Source organism: Zalophus californianus, chromosome 1, assembly GCF_009762305.2.
Source record: "Zalophus californianus isolate mZalCal1 chromosome 1, mZalCal1.pri.v2, whole genome shotgun sequence".
NCBI lineage: Eukaryota > Metazoa > Chordata > Mammalia > Carnivora > Otariidae > Zalophus > Zalophus californianus.
In genome coordinates, this window is record NC_045595.1 from 19,281,728 (window position 1) to 19,302,548 (window position 20,821).

General features: G+C 56.8%; 4 protein-coding genes across 10 annotated transcripts; 1 reads left to right on the forward strand and 3 right to left on the reverse strand.

Moving 5' to 3' along the window:
• Positions 1-50: 50 nt before the first annotated feature.
• RASSF1 (Ras association domain family member 1) lies at positions 51-9,141 on the reverse strand. 3 transcript variants are annotated; one of them, XM_027584729.2, is made up of 6 exons: positions 8,616-9,141; positions 6,632-6,738; positions 2,602-2,706; positions 2,132-2,429; positions 1,900-2,015; positions 51-1,015 (listed from the first exon to the last, which is right to left on the reverse strand). In XM_027584729.2, exons 1-6 carry the CDS (start codon positions 9,118-9,120, stop codon positions 869-871), a joined length of 1,278 nt encoding a protein of 425 aa, XP_027440530.1. In that variant the 5' UTR covers positions 9,121-9,141; the 3' UTR covers positions 51-868. The 3 variants fall into 3 exon arrangements, with proteins under 3 accessions (XP_027440530.1, XP_027440532.1, XP_027440531.1); XM_027584731.2 differs by lacking the exon at positions 8,616-9,141 and adding an exon at positions 7,449-7,584 and having other exon boundaries at positions 52-1,015; XM_027584730.2 differs by lacking the exons at positions 6,632-6,738; positions 8,616-9,141 and adding an exon at positions 5,913-6,186 and having other exon boundaries at positions 54-1,015.
• A 282-nt stretch (positions 9,142-9,423) lies between these two features.
• ZMYND10 (zinc finger MYND-type containing 10) lies at positions 9,424-13,692 on the reverse strand. 3 transcript variants are annotated; one of them, XM_027584726.1, is made up of 12 exons: positions 13,199-13,692; positions 12,839-12,947; positions 11,800-11,916; positions 11,626-11,679; positions 11,367-11,504; positions 11,170-11,258; positions 10,982-11,082; positions 10,466-10,638; positions 10,109-10,234; positions 9,905-10,026; positions 9,659-9,784; positions 9,424-9,561 (listed from the first exon to the last, which is right to left on the reverse strand). In XM_027584726.1, exons 1-12 carry the CDS (start codon positions 13,288-13,290, stop codon positions 9,486-9,488), a joined length of 1,323 nt encoding a protein of 440 aa, XP_027440527.1. In that variant the 5' UTR covers positions 13,291-13,692; the 3' UTR covers positions 9,424-9,485. The 3 variants fall into 3 exon arrangements, with proteins under 3 accessions (XP_027440527.1, XP_027440528.1, XP_027440529.1); XM_027584727.1 differs by lacking the exon at positions 12,839-12,947 and having other exon boundaries at positions 13,246-13,692; XM_027584728.1 differs by lacking the exon at positions 12,839-12,947 and having other exon boundaries at positions 13,199-13,691.
• Positions 13,693-14,384: 692 nt separating this feature from the next.
• On the reverse strand, positions 14,385-20,812 carry NPRL2 (NPR2 like, GATOR1 complex subunit). The gene is made up of 12 exons (XM_027583117.2): positions 20,424-20,812; positions 17,588-17,709; positions 16,949-17,040; positions 16,678-16,846; positions 16,430-16,538; positions 15,821-15,957; positions 15,637-15,734; positions 15,481-15,517; positions 15,268-15,361; positions 15,076-15,193; positions 14,658-14,800; positions 14,385-14,572 (listed from the first exon to the last, which is right to left on the reverse strand). The coding sequence occupies exons 1-12, from the start codon at positions 20,602-20,604 to the stop codon at positions 14,505-14,507; spliced, it is 1,368 nt and encodes a 455-aa protein (XP_027438918.1). The 5' UTR covers positions 20,605-20,812; the 3' UTR covers positions 14,385-14,504.
• Positions 17,838-20,779, forward strand: LOC113916583 (cytochrome b561 domain-containing protein 2). Of its 3 annotated transcripts, none has more exons than XM_027583122.1 (4): positions 17,838-17,972; positions 18,404-18,555; positions 19,013-19,050; positions 19,947-20,779. In XM_027583122.1, the coding sequence occupies exons 2-4, from the start codon at positions 18,429-18,431 to the stop codon at positions 20,448-20,450; spliced, it is 669 nt and encodes a 222-aa protein (XP_027438923.1). In that variant the 5' UTR covers positions 17,838-17,972; positions 18,404-18,428; the 3' UTR covers positions 20,451-20,779. The 3 variants fall into 3 exon arrangements, with proteins under 3 accessions (XP_027438923.1, XP_027438921.1, XP_027438922.1); XM_027583120.1 differs by having other exon boundaries at positions 17,845-17,988; XM_027583121.2 differs by lacking the exon at positions 17,838-17,972 and having other exon boundaries at positions 18,007-18,555.
• Positions 20,813-20,821: the final 9 nt, after the last annotated feature.

Here is a 20,821-nt window from a genome sequence, read left to right on the forward strand (position 1 = left end):
CCCTTGGCAGCCACTGGCATGAGGGCAGTTTCAGTTGAGGGCCCATAATAAAGACTTCAAAAGCAGAATTCTTAAATCTTTATTCAGCCAATTCTCTCAGGCCCCAGGCCCTGATGATGACTGTCACCCCCACCCCCTTCCCCACAGGAGGCATGCAGCTGAGGCCACAAAATATTTCATACATTCGCACACATCATCAAAAATAACTGAGGGAAAGACCCTCGCTTTGATTGGCAAAGAAGGCACAGACCTGACCAGTGCCCACACTCACACAGACCCTGGCCTAGGGACATCCTCCTTGGAGGAGGCACTGAGGCACTGTTGCTGCACCATGAGCCAGCAATCCCTGACCCCAGTGTGTGTGAGGAGTCAGAAGCCACTGTAGAGGGAAACCTAGACTCTTCCCCCACGCCTGCCTTATCTTGAACACCTGCCCTTGGCTCCGACTGTCCTGACACCCCATCCAAGACCCAAAACATATGACCTTTCCCCATAGAGGAGGGCCCTTATCCCTGAAAACATGACCCTATTCTGTTTGTAGGGTCTCCCAAGATTCTGGTATCTGAGACACGAATTAAGGAGACTTAATTCTGCTCTATCCCTGCTGCAAGCCTGGAGCAGCTTCCTGGGGCAACCCTGGCCCACCATGACCCACTACATGAAGGGCAGAAGGGTGCAGAGCCATGCTTTGCTACACCTATGGGTGGACACAGGGGGCCAGCTCCTTTGCTGTTCTCTGGGCTCATTCCCCCAGTAAGAGACGACCTCCATGCACACTCATTCTTCAGGCCACATGGGCCCTGTCACACTCACACGGCACGCCCTCGGCGCTGCCTACTCTCCTCCTTTCCCCCAGGGGTACAAGAGGTCACCCCAGGGGGCAGGCGTGCAGGGCCTCCTGAATCTTCTGACGGCAATAGGAGTACTTTTTCAGGATCTGGCGGAGGTGTTCCTCTTCTTCCCGCTGCAGGATGCGCAGGAAGTTGTGTAGTTCAGGCATGCTGAAGGCATCCCACTGCAGGGGGAGAGGAGGGAAACAGGCTGCAGCAGGCATAGCCAAACCAGCAGGCTCTCCCCAGCAAAGAGCAGCAGTCATGTCACACAGCTAGGATGGGGCTTTCTAATGTTAGGTTCTTGCCTGAATGGCCCGTGCTAGGATTCTTTTTTTTTTTTTTTTTTAAGATTTTATTTATTTGACAGAGAGAGACACAGCAAGAGAGGGAACACAAGCAGGGGGAATGGGAGATGGAGAAGCAGGCTCCCCGCTAAGCAGGGAGCCCGATGCGGGGCTCAATCCCAGGACCCTGGGATCATGACCTGAGCCGAAGGCAGACGCTTAACCATCTGAGTCACCCAGGCGCCTCCCATGCTAGGATTCTTGACAATAGTCTGTATAGAAGATGGGCCCCATAAAGTAGGGCAGTCACCTCGAAGACAGGCAACCAAACCAGATGTTCCCCGGTTACCTGTGGACAGGTTATGCCCACACTCTGAGTTTAATACTACTCCACAGACCCAATACTTTGAAGCCAGAAAGCTTCTAGGTAAAAAGTCATAATGGTTGAACGGGAGCCTCCCTGACGATGTGGGCCCATCTGTGTACTTTGATCTGGCTTAGAATCACCATACTATCAGATGGATTCCTGCATCTCCTGAGGAATTTCCACAACAGAAAAGAGTAGACCACCAAGACAATTCTTCTGGGCATTTTGGGACAGGCCCATGACCTTGGCTTGAGTGGCCTGGAATGCTTCACTGTACCTACAAGACTCACATATGCCTGAAGAGGCTTTGCAGGGCTTTTTCTCCAGCCCTATTCCTCCTTCCAACTCTACTGCAGCTGTGACCCACTAGCCTTGCCCAGTGACAACCAAGAAGCAAAAGAGGGCGTGTACTCACATTTACCTCCCCAGAGTCATTCTCCTTGAGGACAAAGCTTAGGGCCTTCTCGCTAGGCCCTGCAAGGAGCCGCAGCCGCAGGGGCTGCTCATCATCTGACAGCTTCCGGAGGTACACTGAGGGCCAGGCAGGGAGAAGAAAGTATTTGATTAGAGTCAGGCCCAGCCCACTTAGCTCCTTACACATGGTGCATGCATATATACCCTCATACATGGTAGGGTGGGAAGCCCACCTTGGCCATGGCGTTCAGACCGCTCAAAGAGAGCAAACTTGCGGGGGTCATCCACCACCAAGAATTTGCGAAGTAGGGCCTCAATGACCTCACGTGCCCGCGTGCGTGACAACACATGCAGGTGCTTGACAGCATCCTTGGGCAGGTAGAAGGAGGTACGGCGCCTCACAGCAGTGCCCCGCCCTGGGCCCCGCCTGGCATCCTGCAAGGAGGGTGGCTTCTTGCTGGAGGGCACTGAGACAGGGCGCACCAGCTTCAGCTGAACCTTGATGAAGCCTGTGTAGGAGCCATCCTTGTTCTGAAGAGGAGAAACCAAATGATGACTACGTTCCAGGTGAGATGGAACAGATCTGGACACCACTAGTCCACTTGGGGCTAGGCTAGGTGTAAATAAATCACTGCTTAGGCCCACCCAAGAATACCTTAGCTGTAGCCTCTCCCCACACCCCCTCCCCAGGCTGCCAACTCACCAGGCTCATGAAGAGGTTGCTGTTGATCTGGCTATTGTACTCCTTGATCTTCTGTTCAACCTCAGCCTGAGAAAGGTCAGGTGTCTCCCACTCCACAGGTTCGTCCTGAAAGATGGGCCAGCATGGACACAGGGTCCTAAAAGAACCCATCCCATGGCAATGCATGTCACAGACGGGGAGGTGAGTTTGGCTGGGCCACTTTGAAAAACAGCCTCTGGGGCAGCCTTTGGAAACTACTACAAAGCTTGAGTCCTGATGAGAAGAACCCACCATTGCTCCCGGTTTTGCATGCAATGGATGGGCACAGCAAAGGCAGAGTCATTTGGCTTCTTTATGCTGCCTACATGGGGCCTCCTCAGCACTGGGTGAAGCCCTAAGGATACCTTAAAACCAAGACAACTGAAGATACAAGGCCAGGGGCCAGGAAAAGATGTGGGATTCTTATTGATAGTAAAAGCACCTTTCAACTACACATTCTGATTCCACCACCCTAGTTAGGTGGGGTCAGGGGTGTTCTGGAGAAGGGGGACCACTTTGCCACTCTGCCCCAGCAAAGGGCCATGACCACAAGGTAAGAGGTGTGGGACTGGTGCACACCAGGAGCCCAGCCAGCTATGGGTATGAGGGTAAGGGCAACCTCTACAATGTTAACACCGTCTGGTGAGGGATTTGGGGCCAGCCCTGTATGTCTCACACATAGGGAGGAAACCACTGTGACATGCCATTTGATCTTGACCCAAGCTGTACAAAAGGCAGCTTCAGGCCAGGCTCCAATCGGCCTCCTGGTAGAGCCGGTCCCACAAGTGCCAAGCAGGTAGGCTTCTGCACCTCCTCCCTCCTATCTGGAGGTTTAGCCCAAAGATTTTTTGCTCTACCACTCAGCCCATCCCCTGCTCCTCCAGGGCCTGCATTCTTGTCGGAAGGGTGGAGTATGGACCAGGGCAGCCGGGGCTCTGAATTAACATTTTTCTACCAAACTCCCTGGTTCCATTGCATCAGCCTTACTTCCTGTTGACGTCAGGCCCTGGTTGGAATGGGAGTGTCACAGACACAGCTGAGATCACTGCTGACCAATGCTTTGTCCCAGGGGAATTCTTACCAGCTGGTCCCCTGCAGAATAACCTGTGTCCAGCCCTGAGCCCAGGAGAGGCAGGCTTCTCCCTGACTGCTGCCTTGGAGCCCCTAAGCTTAAACGATCTGATGGGAATGAATAAGGAGGACAGATGAGAGGGTAGGGTGCTCTTCACCTCGACAGCTTTTTAGCAGTATGCTCTTTACCTACCTGCCAGTAGGTTTAGGGCTGCCCCAGGCCAGGCCACGTAAGTATGTGGCACTGAAGACTGAGGTTGGGGCCTCACAGGGAAAAGGTATTGGGGGAGGTGTGGGAACTGAAGCCTATTTGCTCCCCCAAGTTTCAAAAAAATCTCCTGGAGGAGAGCTCTAAGAAGTGAAAACTCCAGCAGAAATCTTACTGGAGGCAGGGAGGAACCCTCCAAGAGTAGTAAAGAACAAATGTGTGGGCCCTGGGAAATGGGAGATCTGGCAGGTAAAATGAAGGCTGGAGCCTGCGAATAAAGGGTGGATGTGTTGGAAGGAGTGACCCAATAGGAAGGAGGACCAGGATGGGAGTGCTACGGGGCAGGAGGAAAGTTGAGCAAACTCTAGTACCGGGGCAAGAAGGAAGAGAATTCTGTTTACAGAACGGCGGGCACAGAGATAGCACCAACTTATTTCCCTTCCTTGGATGGTTCTGAGCTCCAGCCTGAGGGTGAGAACACTTGCTACTTCCTCATCCCTTCCCTGGTCACCCAGGAGCCCTGGACTGGGGTGCAGTCATTTATGTTCCAGTCTCTTCCCCTCTCCAGGTGAACCTCCCTTGTGGTTTTTGTTGTTTTCTTTTCTTTTCTTTTTGCCTCCCTCAGTATCTTTACTCATAAAACAAGGGGCTTGGACTGGAGGCACTGCACTGTCCTGCCAGGATTCTAAAAGAAAAAAAGTTTTTTTTCTGGAGGATTCCAACAGCCATCCCAGAGGTGTGCACAGCAGGACCATGGAATTTCCCCTTCTCCTGAACTATAGTGATCCACCCTCCACTCTGCCACTGTCCATAGTGACTAATGGTTTTTATTTTACATACAATTGGGGACTCCCCTTCAATTGGTTAGTGTCTTGTGGTTTTCTCACTATTCCACAATGGAAAATGGCTCAAGCCTGAGGGACAGACAGTCCCAGGGATCCACACTCAAACCTTGCACCTAACTCTGGGCCGAACTTTTGAGTAAAACTTAATCTAAAGACTATAAAATTTTCATCTAAAGAATCACCCACAAGTCCCTTCCCGTGGCTCATGTAAGGAATTCTGTTCCATTGCTGCAAGGTATTCTGAGCTTCACGGTCCCCATCTCTCTTTCCTGATGCTCTGTCCAGGGTGCTCCCCTGAGGTGTACCAGCTCCAAAATAGTTACCTGAGCTTGGTGGTCACACTCATGGCACACAGCACAGAGGTGTCTGGTAATGGGGACACCTAGGAGACTCAGAGAGGAACAGCTGCTCCAGCACCCCATCTTATAGTCCTGGATTAGTAACCCCTATCTCTTTTGACCCCTCCTCCGGGCTTTGTACAATCCAGCCTGCCTCACCTCCTATGGATAAAATGCTCCTGTTTGCTGACAGTCCAGAACTAGGCTTCCTTCCCATCTATTCCTAAATACCCTTCCTACAGGTCCACACCGATTTTAGTATATGTGCTGCCGAAACGACCACTACAGCCAGGTCCACTCCAGAACCCTCCACATTCCAGAAGCCGGTGGCAGACCAGGACTGGTAAGAAAGCGGGGACTCAGCTGGCTCCGTCCAGGAGTGCATATGGAGGGGCCCGAACCTTCCTCCTAAACATACTTCCCAGTTCCCAGCGAGGACACCTCCCCTTCCACTTCCTCCCACCACCCCCACCCCCACTCCCGTCCCCCAGAGAGGAGGTGGGAGTGTCCGAACGCGGAAATCGAGGTGCTCGTCCAGACTGCGCAGTCGGCTTTAGTCATAGGTGGATAATGCCCGTCCCGGGTCTACCCCAAGCCACGTAGCTGCTTCTCCTGGTTCAACCGGTCTGTGACAGAAACAACAAGGCCTCGACCCCCGGCACCGAGGCTCCGAGAGCCCCGCACACGGTTCCGCGGGCGGGCCCCGGGCCGGTACGGAATCCCCACTGACGGACGAGCGGGATTGCCCACAAACTCGAGCCAGCAACTTAGCGGGAAAGGGCAGGATCCCAGCGACTGTCACCGGCCCTCCGCCCCAAATCCCGGCCCCACCTGGTCCCGACGCGGCCTGCGCGCCAGTGAGGTACGCGCCGTGAAGTACTGCTCGAGCTCCGAGTCTGAGTCCTCCTGGCTGCAGTAGCCACTGCTTGTTGTGCTGCTCCAGGTCATCTCGAAAGAAGGCGTCCCCGCATCCGCCTCGCCCATCGCCGCGCCCGCCCGCCAGCTCCCGGAGTCCCGTGTGCCCGTAGACTCCAACCACCGCCCCAGGCGCGTGTGCGCCTGCGCGCGTGCGCCGGGATCCGAGTTCGCGCGGCAACCGTTAACACTGAAACGTAGACAGCCAGGATCTGGCTCTCGTCTCATTGGGGGAGGAACTTCGAAGGGCGGGTTCATACACGCCACGCCTCCAGGAATGACCTCATAGCCCAGGCAGCTCAGCTCGGCTCCGCCTCGCAGACCCCACCTCTCTTGGGGAACAAGTCGGAGCGTGTGCGCATGTGCACCAGCCTGGCCGCAAGACCGGATGCGGATGCGGGAAGGTGGGGAAATTGCGCGGGCGCGGAGCCTGGGCGATTCCGGGCAGTCTGCGCGGAGTCAGCATCCCCGGAACCCATTCGAGCCCGCGCGCAGAATTAGGCTCTCTCTGTCGCGGGAAACCCGCTGTTAGAACGGTCATTGCGCGTAACGCCGGGCGGCCCTAAGCAACTCCTGCAATGTGGCCGGCTGGTCTGCGCGCCTTTTCCGTACGCTCCCCCCTACCCCGCGCTCACCACGTTCGTGTCCAGCTCCAGCGCAGGTTCCCAGCCCAGGTCCCGGGGCCCGCAGCAGTCCAGGCAGACAAGCGCGCGGCAACGGTAGTGGCATGTGAACTTGCAATCTGCAGAGAGGCCTGGCCGTAAGGAGGAGGAGCCCCAGCTCCAGTTCAGAGAAGCATTCCGGGCATGGAAGAGAACCCAAGGCATGAAGGCCCTTGCCCGCCAGGCTCTGCATGACCGGCCTTATCTTAAGGTCTCGTTACCCCCCGCTGCTGCACGTCCCCCGACGTCTGAAAACTGGCGGGAAGGCCTCAGGCAGTTAGGGATCCAGGCCTGTTGAACAGCTGGATCCCTAGCACCGAGCGCAGAACTGACACCCCTTCCGCATTGTCAACGCCCTCCTCCCCCAATCTCCGCGCATTTACTTGAAGGGCAAAAAACCAAAAGCCTTTAACGTTTGTTCCCCTCCAGCTGTCATCTGTCTCTGCATCCCTCGCACCAAAACTTAATCAACATTCTTCTACATACAATCTAATTCCTCACCTTCACTCTCCCCTTTATCCATTCCAGTCAGGCTTGCCCCTCCCTCCAGGAAGCTGGTTAGGGTCCTCAGCAACCTGCGCACGGTCCAATGCCAGGTCCCTTCATCCTCACCCCCTCAGCATCGTTTGATGCTCACTCCCCTTGGCTTCCAGAGCTCCCCACTACCCTGGTTTTCCTCCCGTTCCCTGCAGCTCCTGCTAAGTTCCTTTGGTTCTGTCTCAACTCCCAGATCTAATGGACAGAGTGTCTGAGGTTCAGTCCTGACCACTGCCCTGCTCTATGTACTCACCTATCCCAGATCCAAGGCTTCCATCGCTGACCTCCCTCCCCAGATCAAAGCCCGTGTCAACCCAATGTGGCGAAAGCAATTCTCCTTTCACCTCCCCCCTCCCCTCACCAGAACGCCTCATCTCAGCAAAAATTGCTACTCTCCCAGTTTGAGGTTAAAAAAAAAAAAAATCCCATATCACCCTTGATTCCTCTCTTCTATTTGCTTCTGACACACACCCAAATTGTCCTGTATTTCATCTCTATGTCCACTTTATTGCTCCTTGGGAACACTGCAGTGTCCCAGCCCTTGTTCATGGTTGGTAGTCTGTCACAACCCTGGTGTTCAGGACAGACTCTTGTACTGGATGAGAGGGTCTCCATGCCTACAGAGGCCTGGGACACCTTCTCTAAATCCCTAAATGGGCCAGAGCAGTGATTTTCAACTGCTCTCAATTCCAGGCTGTCTACTGGAATGATTTTTTTTTCTTTCCAGTTGCTGATACACTCCCAGTGATTGATTCAACAGGTCTGAAGTCCAGGCATAGGGGTTTGGAGGGCTGTAAAATCCCAACCGATTCTAGCTGGTGTATATAGCCCCTGGGGCAGCAACCTCTGTTTGCTGGTGATTCCTGGGAGGGCAGAAGGACCACTGGTGTGTGGTTGTGTTTCATGTTTTAGCACCTGGTTGGCTGGGCCTGCAATAGGTATTTGCTCAACAAAACTCCCGCTTGCAGGGGGCCCACCCAAGGTACTTTTCCTCTGCCCCCCTCCCATAGGAGGGGAAAACTCCCCTCATCCCAGACATTCTGGAGGGGGACACAGTGAATGAATCTTTGGGAAGGGGTGGGGCTGGGAAGAGGGACTTACAGAGATTGGTCGAAACAAAGCCTTTCTCAAGAAAAGCCAAGACACTTTAAAAGATAAAAAACTTGAAATCACGTTATTCATAGTTATTCATAGGCAGCCGCCTCTGCGCAACTGTGCCCCTGATGCAGGTGGAGTAGGACAAGGATATACACCATCTATCTGCCTGCACTCTCGTACACGCTGGGGCAAAGGTAATGGACCTGGCCCGCGGGAACCGACCCTGCCGACCGACCCCCTCCTTTGCGACTTGACACGCAGCGAGGGCGCTGCCTCTTGGCCGCCCGTTTCGCTCTCGCCAGCGCGCGGGGCTGCTACTCACGCGCGCACTGCAGGCCCTTGCGCACGACGCCCCAGATGAACTCGCCGCAGAGGTCGCACCACGTGTGCGTGGCGGGCCCCGCGGGCTGGAAGTGGTGGCCGCGGCCCGCGACCAGCTGCCGTGTCGCATTGCGCGCGGTGCCGGGCGCGATGCGCAGCGCGTTCGCGCGCTCCAGCCGGGTGCGGCTCGGGCCGGAGCGCCGCGCGGGTTCCAGTTCCCTCAGTTCAATGAGCTCAGGTTCCGTGGACATGGCCGGGTCGGGCCCGGACTGCCGACGGCTCTGGGCGCGAGCGAGCGCGGGGCGGGCGGGGCCGCGGGGCGGGCCGCGATGCGGCACCGCCCCCGGGATCCGGGCAGGGCGGCGGGAGAGAGACGGGGCGAGCAGCGCAATGGAAACCCGGGCGCCCGGGCTGTGTGGGCCCGCAGGCGGAGTCGGGTGGCGAGCGCGTGGGGTGGGGGGCGCTCTCGCAGAGTCCCGGCCCTCCCTTTGCTTTTCTCCCTGCATCCCGGGAGCATCCCTCCTGCTGACGACACCACCACCACGAAGGGCCACGAGGAGACAGGCTGTTTCTAGAGGCTAGCTTTACTGTGCTAGAGGAACAGGGTCCCCACATCCGGCCCTTGTCTTTGCCCCCGCCCAGGCCTCCTGCTCCAGCTTGCTGAGGCAGCGCCCTCAGCCTACCCGCTGGGTAGGGCAGGAAGCGGGGAGCCCTTTGCTGGGGAAGATGGGTCAGCAGCTCACTGTGCTCGCTGTGCTCACCACCTGGGAGGCTGGGGCTCTGGCAGAGGCTAGGCTGAGATCCTGAGGTTCAAGGGCACACTCTGGGTGGGTTGTACAGCATGGGTGGTTGGCCCTCACAGCTGCAGCCTTTACTTGGCTCTGTCACCTTGAGCTGCCGGGACACAAGCCTTTCCATGCTTCTCCCAGTGCTTGACTTGGCACTCCCTGCAGGCAGACGGGCTGGTGAGCATGCAGTGCTTGCGGGGCTGGGGGAGGGTATGGAAGTGGGGCTTAGGGGTCCAGGGTCCTAGGATACCCTCACCTGCAGCAATACCATTCATTCTGGCACCGTGAGCAGCGTTTGGAGGCCTCTGCACTGCAGAAGGCACAGCGGGGCCGCTCTGGAGTTACTGCCTCTAGGACGTCCAGCCTGTAGGTCTCAGCCCATCTAGGAAAGGGGTCAGGAGAGCCTGGCTGGGCCTGACCGGTGGGGGCACAAGAGCACCCCTGCCTGTGTCCATGCCTTCTGCATCCCTCCCACCCCTTCTGCCCACTCAGCAGGCTTCACCTTCTTGCCTGCAGCCGCAAGTCCTGCTCTGAGGGGCTGAATATGTGCCTCAGCTGGTGCTTGGCAATCGCCTGCCACTTGCCTCTGTTGTCTCTCTCTAGCCGCTCCCAGATTTCTGGGATCTGAGGGAGAAAAGTGGAAAGCGCCAGAGAGGAGCTGGCAAAGTGGACAGTGGTCCTGAGCAACTGACGTCCTAGTACCTACCTGCTCCAACACCAGGTCCTTCTTAGGGAGCTGCGTTTCAGTCAGGGCCAGGTGGGCCAGGAAACCCTGCAGGTCTGCCAGGTTGGGCAGCTGGTCAAGCAGTATGTCTGTGAGGAAGGCCCGAAGCTGCAAAGGAGTCCAGGGAAGGCCAGCGTGAAGTGGTGCTGACCAGAGGAGGCCTGCGCTGGGCTAGGCTGGGCTGAGGTGCCTGTGGGGACCATGTCCCACTAGCTGCTGCAACACCTGAGGTTCAGGGTCTAGAAAGAGGACTGGGGCTGAGGTAGGTGGGCAGTGATTAAACAGCAGGGCTGGGCTGGGGTGGGAGGGGGTGGCGCTGGTGCAGGAGGAGTTCCCCACCTTGAGTAGTTGTCCCTTGGCAAAGCTGGTGAGGCAGTAGCGAGCCCGGGCTTCAGGGTTTAGTAGCAGGTTGTACAGAGCGATCCACACCTGCCCATCTAGCTTGCTCAGCTTTTGCTGCTCCGAGGGGGCCACTGTCTGCCAACGGCCACCCTCAAATTGCTGCAGCTTGCCTGGAGAGAGGAGCCAGCACACTAGGGGCAGGTGTGCGCACTCTTGCAGTCAGCCCACTGCAGCTGCATGGGCTGGAGTACTGACCACTGCCCGGGTGCAGGACTTGCCCAGGCTGGGGTGCTGCTTGCTCCAGAGCAGGGGGAGTCCTTAGTAGTGGACACAAAGGCCTTCCCTAATGCAGAGCCCAGGTCCAAGCCCATCTTGCGTGAGGCATCCTGGGATCCTCTATGAGCTAGCAGGCAGAGTTTGTCTGCCGGCGTGCAAGCTGCCTGTCCCAATCAATCCTGGAGGATGTCTGGGAAGCAGTGAGCTGGGGCTTGGGCAGGTGGGGGAAGACCTTACCTCCTTCCTGCCGCCTCCAGGGACTGTGTTCCAGCAGTTCCACCAGGAGGCAGGGCAAGTTGTGGGTAGTGAGCATGCGGTTCAAGGTGCTCAAGGAAAGGCTAAGGGTGGTGGTGGAGAGAAGTGAGGCTACAGGGCCGGGATCCCAGTCCTCCACCGTGGGTCCCAGGCCTGGCAGGACTGCCCACCTGTCCACACAGTCTGTGATGTAGCGCAGCACCGAAAGGGCCTTCAATGCGATCTCAAACTCCATCAGCTCTGCCTGCTTCTGCAGCTCCTGGGGGGGGGGGGGGCACATGGTGCTCAAGCTGGGTCACCCCCTGCCTGCTCAGGCCTCAAGAGAGCCTGGTCTACCCATTGGCACCCCCAGGGAGCCTCAGCCTACCTGTATGGGGGTGCTGTACTGGGACTCCTCCTCCTCAGGAGGGCCACCACGGCCACTCCGGGCCACCAAAAGAGTCAGTTTTCGGTGGCAGTAGTCTACCAGGTCCAAGACAGTGTCCTCTGCTGACTCACACACCTCCTGAGAGGCAGGCAGAGGGGAAACATTCTGTCTCTGATGCTCTCCCCACACAACCACAACCCCCCTTCCCTGTCAGGCCCTAGCCTGGGGCAACGGCTGGTGGACAGGGCTGATGCCTCACCTTGTGGAAGAACACTGTTTCCAGAAGGTTGATGATGGAGGCCTCGTGGTGTAGCTGTCAGATAAAGAGAACAGGGCCCAGAGCTGCTGAAGGAAGGATGGGATTACTAGCTCTCTTCTCAAATCCAGAGCCCTCTAAAGGCACGGGCAGGGTGTGAGCAGGGGCCCAGCTCACCACCATGTATATGGGAAAAGTGTTCTGGGGCTTGAAGTCCTCCAGCCTGCACAGCACAGGGAACACCTTCTGCTTCCACATCTCCACTGCGATCAGCTCCTCCACCAGCGTTGGGATCTTTGAGGGGGAGGGGAAAGGACAGGGATGAAGTAGGCCTACGTTGGCCTGGCAACCCATCCATCCCTGGCTCAGCCCTGTCTGACTCTCCTCAAACTCCCCTGGGTCCCTAGGGTCTCTCCATAGGCACCTTCCCAACCTCTCTCCTGCACCTTAGACCTTCATTTCTAGTTGCCCTCAATATCTCTGTGGGGACATTCCCCATGCTTCCTGTAACTGGCTCTTGCCTTGTCCTTAGGCTGCCTTGCTCCCCCCTACATCTACGCCCTTCTCCCCTCTGTCCGCATCCAGGTGTTCCTCTCAGGCTAGCTCTCGTGCTCATGCCCTCCCTCTTGTCTCTGTCGTCTGGTCTTCCAAGGTTCTCATGTGCCTTGACCTCATCTTTACTCCTCAGGGCCCTGCACAATTTCCTAGTCCTCTCCCACCCTCCAGTAGGGGGCTCCACCTTTTCTTTGCAAAGGGACCCTTTTGTTAAGTGATATCTCAGGTCATTTATTTGAGCCACTTCCTGGCTCATGTTCCAGCCGGGCTGATCTCTGGTTTCTTACTCCTCTCTCAAGTTAGGAAGGCTGCCTCCTTCCATGCCAAAGTCCCACCCCCACTTCAGTGAGGGCCCCCTCTGGCCTGACAGTCTATTCAAGGATGTCTTTAGAACGTGGGCCCTCACCCCACAGCCTAAGTTGTTGTATGATCCATGACTATCTCCCAAATCAACCCACGCCTCACACTTGGCCTGGTGTGCCAGGGTCCTGTCCAAAAGGGGTGAAAAATCAAATGTGTAGCACACTTCTCTCTTTTCCCTTGGGGAAGATAAGTGTACCACCCAGAAGGAAGTGAAGGCACCCAAGGTGCTCCTGAGAAGGACAGTGGTGGGGTGGGAGGTGGTGAGAAGGCAGGAACCCTGCCTGTGACCCCAGAATACCTTCCCATGGGTGACCAGCAGCTCCTGGATGGGCTCCCCCTGGCTGGCTGTAGCATCAAGGATAGCCTGCATGTTCAGCTTCTCCAGGTTCTCATGCTGCTGGTTCCACCTGCCCCAGAGAGCGGAGGTGTATGTGCATTTGAGTGCTCATGTGTGCAGTAGGAGTGGGGTGCGGGCTGGGTCCTATTGAAGCCTAACTTGATCTTGAGCGGCCAGAGGGGGCTCAGGGCCATATACCCCCCAACTCGGAGAGCTTTGTCTCCTCACCTGGGGGCTCCTCCACACTGGGCACCCTCTCTCCCATGTCAGGCCCATACTCCTCCATTCAAGGGCTCTGACCCTTGGACCCAGCTGCCTCACCCTCCGGAGCCCATCTCGCGCAGCGGGAAGCTGCGCAGCCCCCGCACCAGCACGTCAGCCTCCCCCGGCAGTAGCAGCTCCAGGTCGCCCATGTTGTGGCCGCAGACAGAGCGGGAAGGCGGGGCTCAGCTGACCCCGGACAGCAGCCGGCGCTGAGGTGGGGCTGCTGAAACTCTCGGGGACGAAGGTCTCCCGCGGGGGTCCAGGTCTTGGACACTGCAGTTGCCGAGCGGTTGGGGCGCGTGGGTCCTCGCCGTCATGGAAACGGTTAGCTCGGCGCCTGCGCAGTTGCGGCCCGCACAGGCTCCGGCCCCGCCCCCGGCCGCCTTGCCTTCCCGGCGGTGGGTAACAACACTCTTTGGACTCCCAGAACTTTCTCCCTCACCTCCGACTGCGGCTCAAGGGTCTGCCCTGAGTGCCAGTCGGACGTCAAGTCGACCCGCACAGGAATAAGGCCACCCTGCCCCCACCAGCTCTTCCAGCAGCGGCTTCACCTCGGCCGTACGGATGCTCCTCTCCGTGGCTTCCTCGCCCCAGTGTCTCGCGCCCGGCTCCACCTGTTGGCTCAACGCCCCCCCCCCCCCGCCCCCAAGTACTGCGCAGGGCTCCTTCTTTTTAGCCTAGCAGGCTGCCATCACCTCTTATGAGGTAACTGCTGTAGTCTTTTCCTGGGTGACTCTATGGCTGCTTCTAGCCCTCGAAATAGTATGTCCCAAAGCAGCTTACCAGGAACTCTGCAGTATCAGGCTCTTGCCCCCTCAGTACCTCGGGACTTCCATTTCTTGCCCCCTCCCCATTGCTTCCTATGTTCCAGCCCCGTGGGCTCTCTTGGGTTCCTCATGCATCCTAAAGCTGTTTTTGCTTTAGGGCTTCTGCACCTGTTCCCTCTGCCTGGAATACTCTTCTTCCTTCAAGCCTGAACTGAGGCTGAAGTTCAGGTCACCTCAGCGAGGCCTTCCTTACCCAATTAATCCAATTAATCCAGAACAGCCCCAACTCCCACCCCAAGTCATCATCAGCTTCCTCATTGCTTTTCTGGCTATTTCAATTAATAATCAGCGGGCACATTTACTTGTCCATAGTCAGTCCTGCCCACCAGATGGCGCACCAGGGCACCAGGACCACGGTTATTTCACTGCCAGTTCTCTGGTGGCTGGATCAGAGGCGGTACTCAATAAACGTTAAGTTGAAATGGATGATTTTATTTACAGAAGTGAGGGTCACCCTGAGACAATATGGACTAGTCTACCAGTCTAGCCCTCATGCACCAGGGAGTGCTTAGCAGGAGAGAGAGCCCCCACCAGCCTCACTTCCAGCAGATGATGATGTTGGGGTCATTTTCCAGCCGTTCATCAAGCTCGTGGTAGCTCATGCCTGTTTGGGACAGTGCAGGTGAGGTGAGCAGTCTTGGATTGGCCACCTGCCCTGACCCCACCCCAGCTGCACTGCCTGTCTCCACCTGTCTTGCAACAGATCTCATCATAGCTGTGGCAGCCTGTGTAAAGCCGGGCAGGGTGGCTCCGCTCCTCCCGAGACACCCGCACAGGGTACTTCTGTAGTCGGCGGATGAGGTTCTTCATAAGCCCAAACTGGATCAGCTTCCTGGGGTGGGGTTGAGGGAGAGAGGGGTGATGCCCTGGCCAGGCCTTCCTCCAGCCAGGCCAACCCTTTCCTGCAGTCTCCCTTCTGATTTTGTCTCACTGACCAGGCTGGCCTCCAAACCCATCACCACCAGAAAGCCTGCCTAGACTAGTAGTGCCACATGATTCTGCTCACTGGGAATCTCCTGCTTCCTCTCTAACCTAAGGCTCCAGAGAGATGTAGAGTGTATCTGCTTTCAGGCAAACCCCTCATGCCCCTGGGAATCCCCTTCTGACCGTTCATCAACGCGCTGCAGCTGCTGGGGGTGGCGGCCAATGAGGTCTCTCACAGTCGTGCCAGGGCTCAGGCTGCAGTACAGCTGGAACACATCCCGGAGACTGGCCCTCTTGTGCCCTGTGGGCACCAGGGGTCAGCTCTGCAGGTGGCCCTGCCCTCCCCAAGATGGCCCCCCCAAAGCCCACCACTACCTTGTTTGGTCACATAAGATAAACACGCCTCTTGCAGGGACTTGTCATCTACCAGGTCCTGGACCTTGGGTGTCGGGCAGTACACGTTGGAATACTGGAGGGTAGGCAGGAGGCACAGGGGCCTGAGTGAGGGGCTTGGAAGTCTGACACCACCCCAGTCTGGCCAAGCCACGTAACTCACTCTCTGCTTAACCAGACCCCAGACTCACCTACCTGGAGGATGGACACCAGTGTCACAACGCCATAATACCTGGGGGAGATAATGTGCTCAGCTTCTGGGGGCCATGCCTTCCCACCTTCACACTCAGGGTCCTGGGGCTCTTCCCTGGCTAGCAACCCTGTCCCAAGTGTGACTGCTGCTCCACTCACAGCAAGTTCTGGATGGCGATGCGCACCAGGTTTAGCTCCACATCTGCCTCGGCTGAGATCTTCTGCACATGGCGGAAGCCATCAATATAGGGCAGGATCTGGACAGGGCAGGGTCAGTAGGGGTGGGATGAGGCCAGAGCTGTGGCCAGCCCTAGGTGATGATCCCCAGGGAGGGAGAGCACACCTGTTGTGTGGTGAGGTCCCACTGTGAGTTGAAGAAGTCTTCCTTGTCCTTGGTAAAGACAGGCACATCATACTCCTGTGCCACAGGAGGGTCAGGCCGCTGCTCAATCACCTTCAAGTGGATGGTGTTGGACTCATCTGCAGAGGCCCCACCCATATCTTCAGTATCATCTCTTTCAAGAGGCCCTCAATTACCCTCCAGTCCTCCCAGCAACTCTTGAGGCAGGTGGGTGGCCCTGGGTAGGGCCAATCTCCTCCAACCCCCGCTTTTCTTAAGCTCTCTGTCCAATGTGGGGCTTGAACTCACGACCTCAAGATCGAGACTCACATACTCTACTGACTGAGCCAGCCAGGAGCCCCCAATCTTCCCCTTTTATGGAGCAAGAGACAGGTCCGGAGAGGGAAGGGAACATACCCATGGAACATGGAGAGTTCTTCTGGCCTCCACATCTCAAATCCCAACATGCACTGGACCCTGGACATCATTAACCCAGCTCATTGGGCCACCAATTTGTTCATGAGTCTTGTCCACGGCTGGGCTTGCCTTTCCCTTGCCATGTTCCTATCCCTCCTCTACCCCTCTGCTGTCCTTGCAAAGGTTGGGCCATACCGATGGGCAGAGTGCACCGGCCTGAGGCATTTAGCTCCTCCAGCAAGATGGTCATGATGGGCACCAACTTCTGCTTGCTCTCCTCCGTCGACACGAAGCTGCTCTCTAGCTGGATGGAGCATGGACAACATGGTGGGCACACCCCAGGACCCCTGACTGGCATCCTGCCCTGGCAGATACCCAGGTCTGGAGGGCTTTGGAAACATTTGTCTGCCTGCCCCTCCACTCAAGCCCATCATGTTGCAGACCTCCAGTGTGGTCAGGTAGCCAGCCAGCTTTTTGACGATGGGCTCAAGGGCACAGGTCTTGGCCTGGGCATCACACACAAAGCCTAGGTTGAAAAGCAGGGCATTGCGGCTGTACTTCTTGTGTTCAATGCACACAGGGCAGCCGATCAGTTTCTTCTCCATGGCTGTGCTGGATGGGGGGGAACAGGTGGGAGCAAAGTCAGGCTCCTTCTGCCCCCAAGCTTGTCCACTCCTCGGGGGACATTCCCTCCCTTCCCCACTAGGGCCTCACACAGTGATGAGCTTGTTCTGCAGCTCTGGCTTGGTGATGATGTACACCTGGACTGTGTCAAACAGCTCCCGGGAGATGAAATCTTCAGGGACCTGGGGAGGGGTGTGGCAAGAGTCCCCTTAGTGGACCTTGGGACTAGGCAGAGTATACTGGGTGACCCCCAAGGTCTAAGCCCTGTTGTCCAGTGTTTCTCCTCTCTCCCATCCACCCAGACCTGCTACTACTTTGTGTTTCCAAACACATGCCATGTTTTCATCTGCCTCCTGGCTTTTGCATATGCTGTTTCCCCTACCTGGCACACTCTCTCCTCCTCCATCTAAATTCCTAGGCATCCAGGAATACTATTGGACCGCACACCCCCGCCTCTCTTGGGACCTTGAACCTTCCCTGGGTCTCCACAGCCCGATTTCCCACAATCACTGCCTATGAGATGTTTGCCCCGACACACCGGGAGCTTGGGACCTGGGTCTGAGTATCCTCTCGGTTCACGATTCTCCGCGAATGAAGGAGTGGTATGCCTGCGTGCAGCATGGGGCACGGGAATCCACCGCTTCCAGGCAGCTTCCTCAGCTTCCAGGAGCGTCCCTCTCCCACCACCCTCACCACCCCAGCCCCCGGCCCCGCGAGCCCGGATGGCACCTGATAGGTGATCTTGGGTCCCAGCGTGGGGTGGAACTCGCTGAAGAATATGCATTCGATGCGGCAGCCGCTGCCCATGGCGCTAGCAGGGCCCAGGTCTGTAGTGCCTGGCGCCTGGACCCCTGCAAACACCGTCGGAAACAGCCCTCAGGCCTGGATCGCCAGGTCAAGCACGCCTGCGCACTCACACACCCGTAAGCTGTCTGCTTAACAGCGCCTGCGCAGAGCGACTGAGAGGTGTGGCTGGGGGTGGGGGAGTTTGTCTCGGGAAGTCCCGGCTGGGTGGACGTCGCACCCGGAAGTGAAGCGGCTCCGCGACGGAGCGGCAGCGCGCGCGGCAGTGTCCCAAGTATCCCGCTTTCTCGGGAGGAAACCACCGCATCGGGTCAGCGCTGAGGCAGGCGAGTCCCTAGCGTGTAGGGGCAGCATGCCAGCGGCACGTGGGGAGACTGTACGCGAAGGGATTCAGGCTGTAATTTGATACGCAGACGGGAACTACAATACCCGTAGTGCCTCACGCCCTTCTAGCTGGCGCTCCCGCGCGGCGACGGCGTGATGCACGCTGGGATTTGTAGTCTATTACACGGCCTTGCGCATCCTACCTGGAAGGTGGGCCAGTGATCAGTGCCAGTTCAGATGCGGGTACAGGCCGACAGGCCGCCGGTCCTCGACTATTCCTGCTGCCTGTGTTGGTACTGCCCCTTCCTACCTTAACTTCTTGGAAGAGAGTGGCATTCCTGCCCTGCAACTTTTGCTCCAGTGAGAGGAGTGGACAGCAGGCACCTGAGACCCTTGCTCATTCTACTATGCTTTCAGGCTACAGCCATTGGCCTGGTTGACCATGGCCCTTTCTGTGGAGACCGAGTCGCACATCTACAGAGCTCTGCGCACTGCCTCTGGGGCTGCTGCCCACCTTGTGGCCCTGGGTTTTACCATCTTTGTGGCTGTGCTTGCCAGGCCTGGCTCCAGTAAGTAGAATTCATAGTTGACTTCTGGGAAGGAAAGCGGCCCTTCTCCTGGGGAGCAGGAGCAATAGGAGGCCTTGGGCCTGACTCCCAGGAAAGGCTTGCCTGGCTGGGGGACATCCTATGCTGGAGGGATGAGTGGGGAGGAGGTGAGTGTGGGGGCTCTACCAGTTGGGCTAGAGTACCTGGCTTCTCTTTCCTTGTCTTGGTGTTCCACTTGGCTGCCTTTGGTGAGGTGCTAGAAGGAGGGAGGACTGCCAGAGTGGCAAAGCATGGCCTCTGCCCCAGGGAGGGACCAGGAAGCAAGGATAGGTAGGGGGTGAGCTTGTTGCAGTAAGAGGGGCTAGCATTTTGGCAGTGCTTCCTTGGGTGAGGGGCAGCTCATTTTCCTCACCCTGTGGGGATTGGTGTGGCTGGGTTCTTCTTGCCTCAGCCTCACAGAATCTCGTTTTCATTCCAGGTCTGTTCTCCTGGCACCCCACGCTTATGTCTCTGGCTGTAAGTAGCGCCCTGGCCAGCTCTTAGGGGTGGGAGGGAGCATAGGTACGGGTGGTAGTCCTGACAGCCTCTGAATCCTTATGGACACTTAGTATCTCTTTAGAGGGATGGAATGCGGGATTGGAGGAGTTGCATGCTCCACCTCCTGCCCCGCGGTATATATCCCAGACGTGAACCACAGTGTTCAAAACCCAGGGCAAATCGGTCTAAGCACAAAATGAGACTTCACCCACCTCCAAGCAGGAAGCTTAGAAAATGCATTTGGGTGGGTGCCTGGGTGGCTCAGTTGGTTAAGCGACTGCCTTCGGCTCAGGTCATGATCCTGGAGTCCAGGATCGAGTCCCACATCGGGCTCCCTGCTCAGCAGGGAGTCTGCTTCTCCCTCTGACCTTCTTCCCTCTCATGCTGTCTCTCTACCATTCTCTCTCTCTCTCAATAAATAAAAAAAAAGAAAATGCATTTGGGTGTACCTGTGTCCCCTTTTACCTGAATTTATAGTGATGCATTGAATTTTCCCTGAAACAGTGCACCCATGTGGCCAGCTCTTGCCAAGAAATTGTATCCAGTCCCGTGTCAGGGAAACAAAGCCTGTGAATCATTTATGACTGCCACGTCTCAAACCTAGTATTTGCTGGGTAATATAGCAGAGATGACGTTTCACAATATCACCTAGGAAGGAGTGTGGAGAGGTACACACTTCTCGCCAGTTACTCAGGTTAGATGTTCTGTCCTTGAGAGTTCCTCACTCTTGCCCCACCCAAATGGATACTCTTGTGATGAGAGAATGAAGAGGGGGACTCTGCCCAGAGTGGCTGGCAGTTTAGAAAGTTATCTAAATCTCTTTTTCCTTCTGCTGGGCAGCACCCTGACTTTGTTTCCCGTCCCTTTCTCCCCAGTTCTCCTTCCTGATGACCGAGGCACTGCTGGTGTTCTCTCCGGAGAGTTCGCTGCTGCGCTCCCTCTCGCGGAAGGGCCGAGCACGCTGCCACTGGGTCCTGCAGCTGCTGGCCCTGCTGTGTGCACTGCTGGGCCTAGGTCTTGTCATCCTCCACAAGGAACAGCTTGGCAAAGCCCACCTGGCCACGTGGCATGGGCGGGCAGGGCTGATAGCTGTGCTGTGGGCAGGCTTACAATGCTTGGGTGGGGTGGGGCTGCTCTACCCTAAACTGCTGCCCCGATGGCCCCTGGCTAAGCTCAAGCTGTACCATGCCACTTCTGGGCTAGTGGGCTACCTTCTGGGTAGTGCCAGCCTCTTGTTGGGCATGTGTTCACTCTGGTTCACTGCCACAGTCACTGGTGGGGTCTGGTATCTGGCTGTGCTGTGCCCTGTCATTACCAGCTTGGTCATCATGAATCAGGTGAGCAACGCCTACCTGTATCGCAAAAGGATCCAGCCATGAGCTCCTGCCAGCCTAGAAGCCTGGATATGCCCCTCAGTGTAGTAGCTGGGGCTGGGACCTCCTGGATTCTCTCAGCCAAGTCATGGGGACACCTCAGGCACTGGGGCCGTGTAGAATAGGAGTCTTGTGTGTGACATTTTTGCTTGCTCCTCATCCTGGAGTGCTTCCCCTTTCCTTCTGTACTGTCCCAGAGGAGCTTATGGATGATGTGTCCAGATGAAGTTGGGGTTGCAAGACTACTTCCCCGGCAACTCAACTCATACTTGTACTGGTATGTCCAGAAATTATAGGAGAGAAAAAAGCAAAATAAAAAAGAATGACTGAAAAGACTGGATGGGAGGAATAGCTTAGAGTTGGGGAACAGTTCTCGC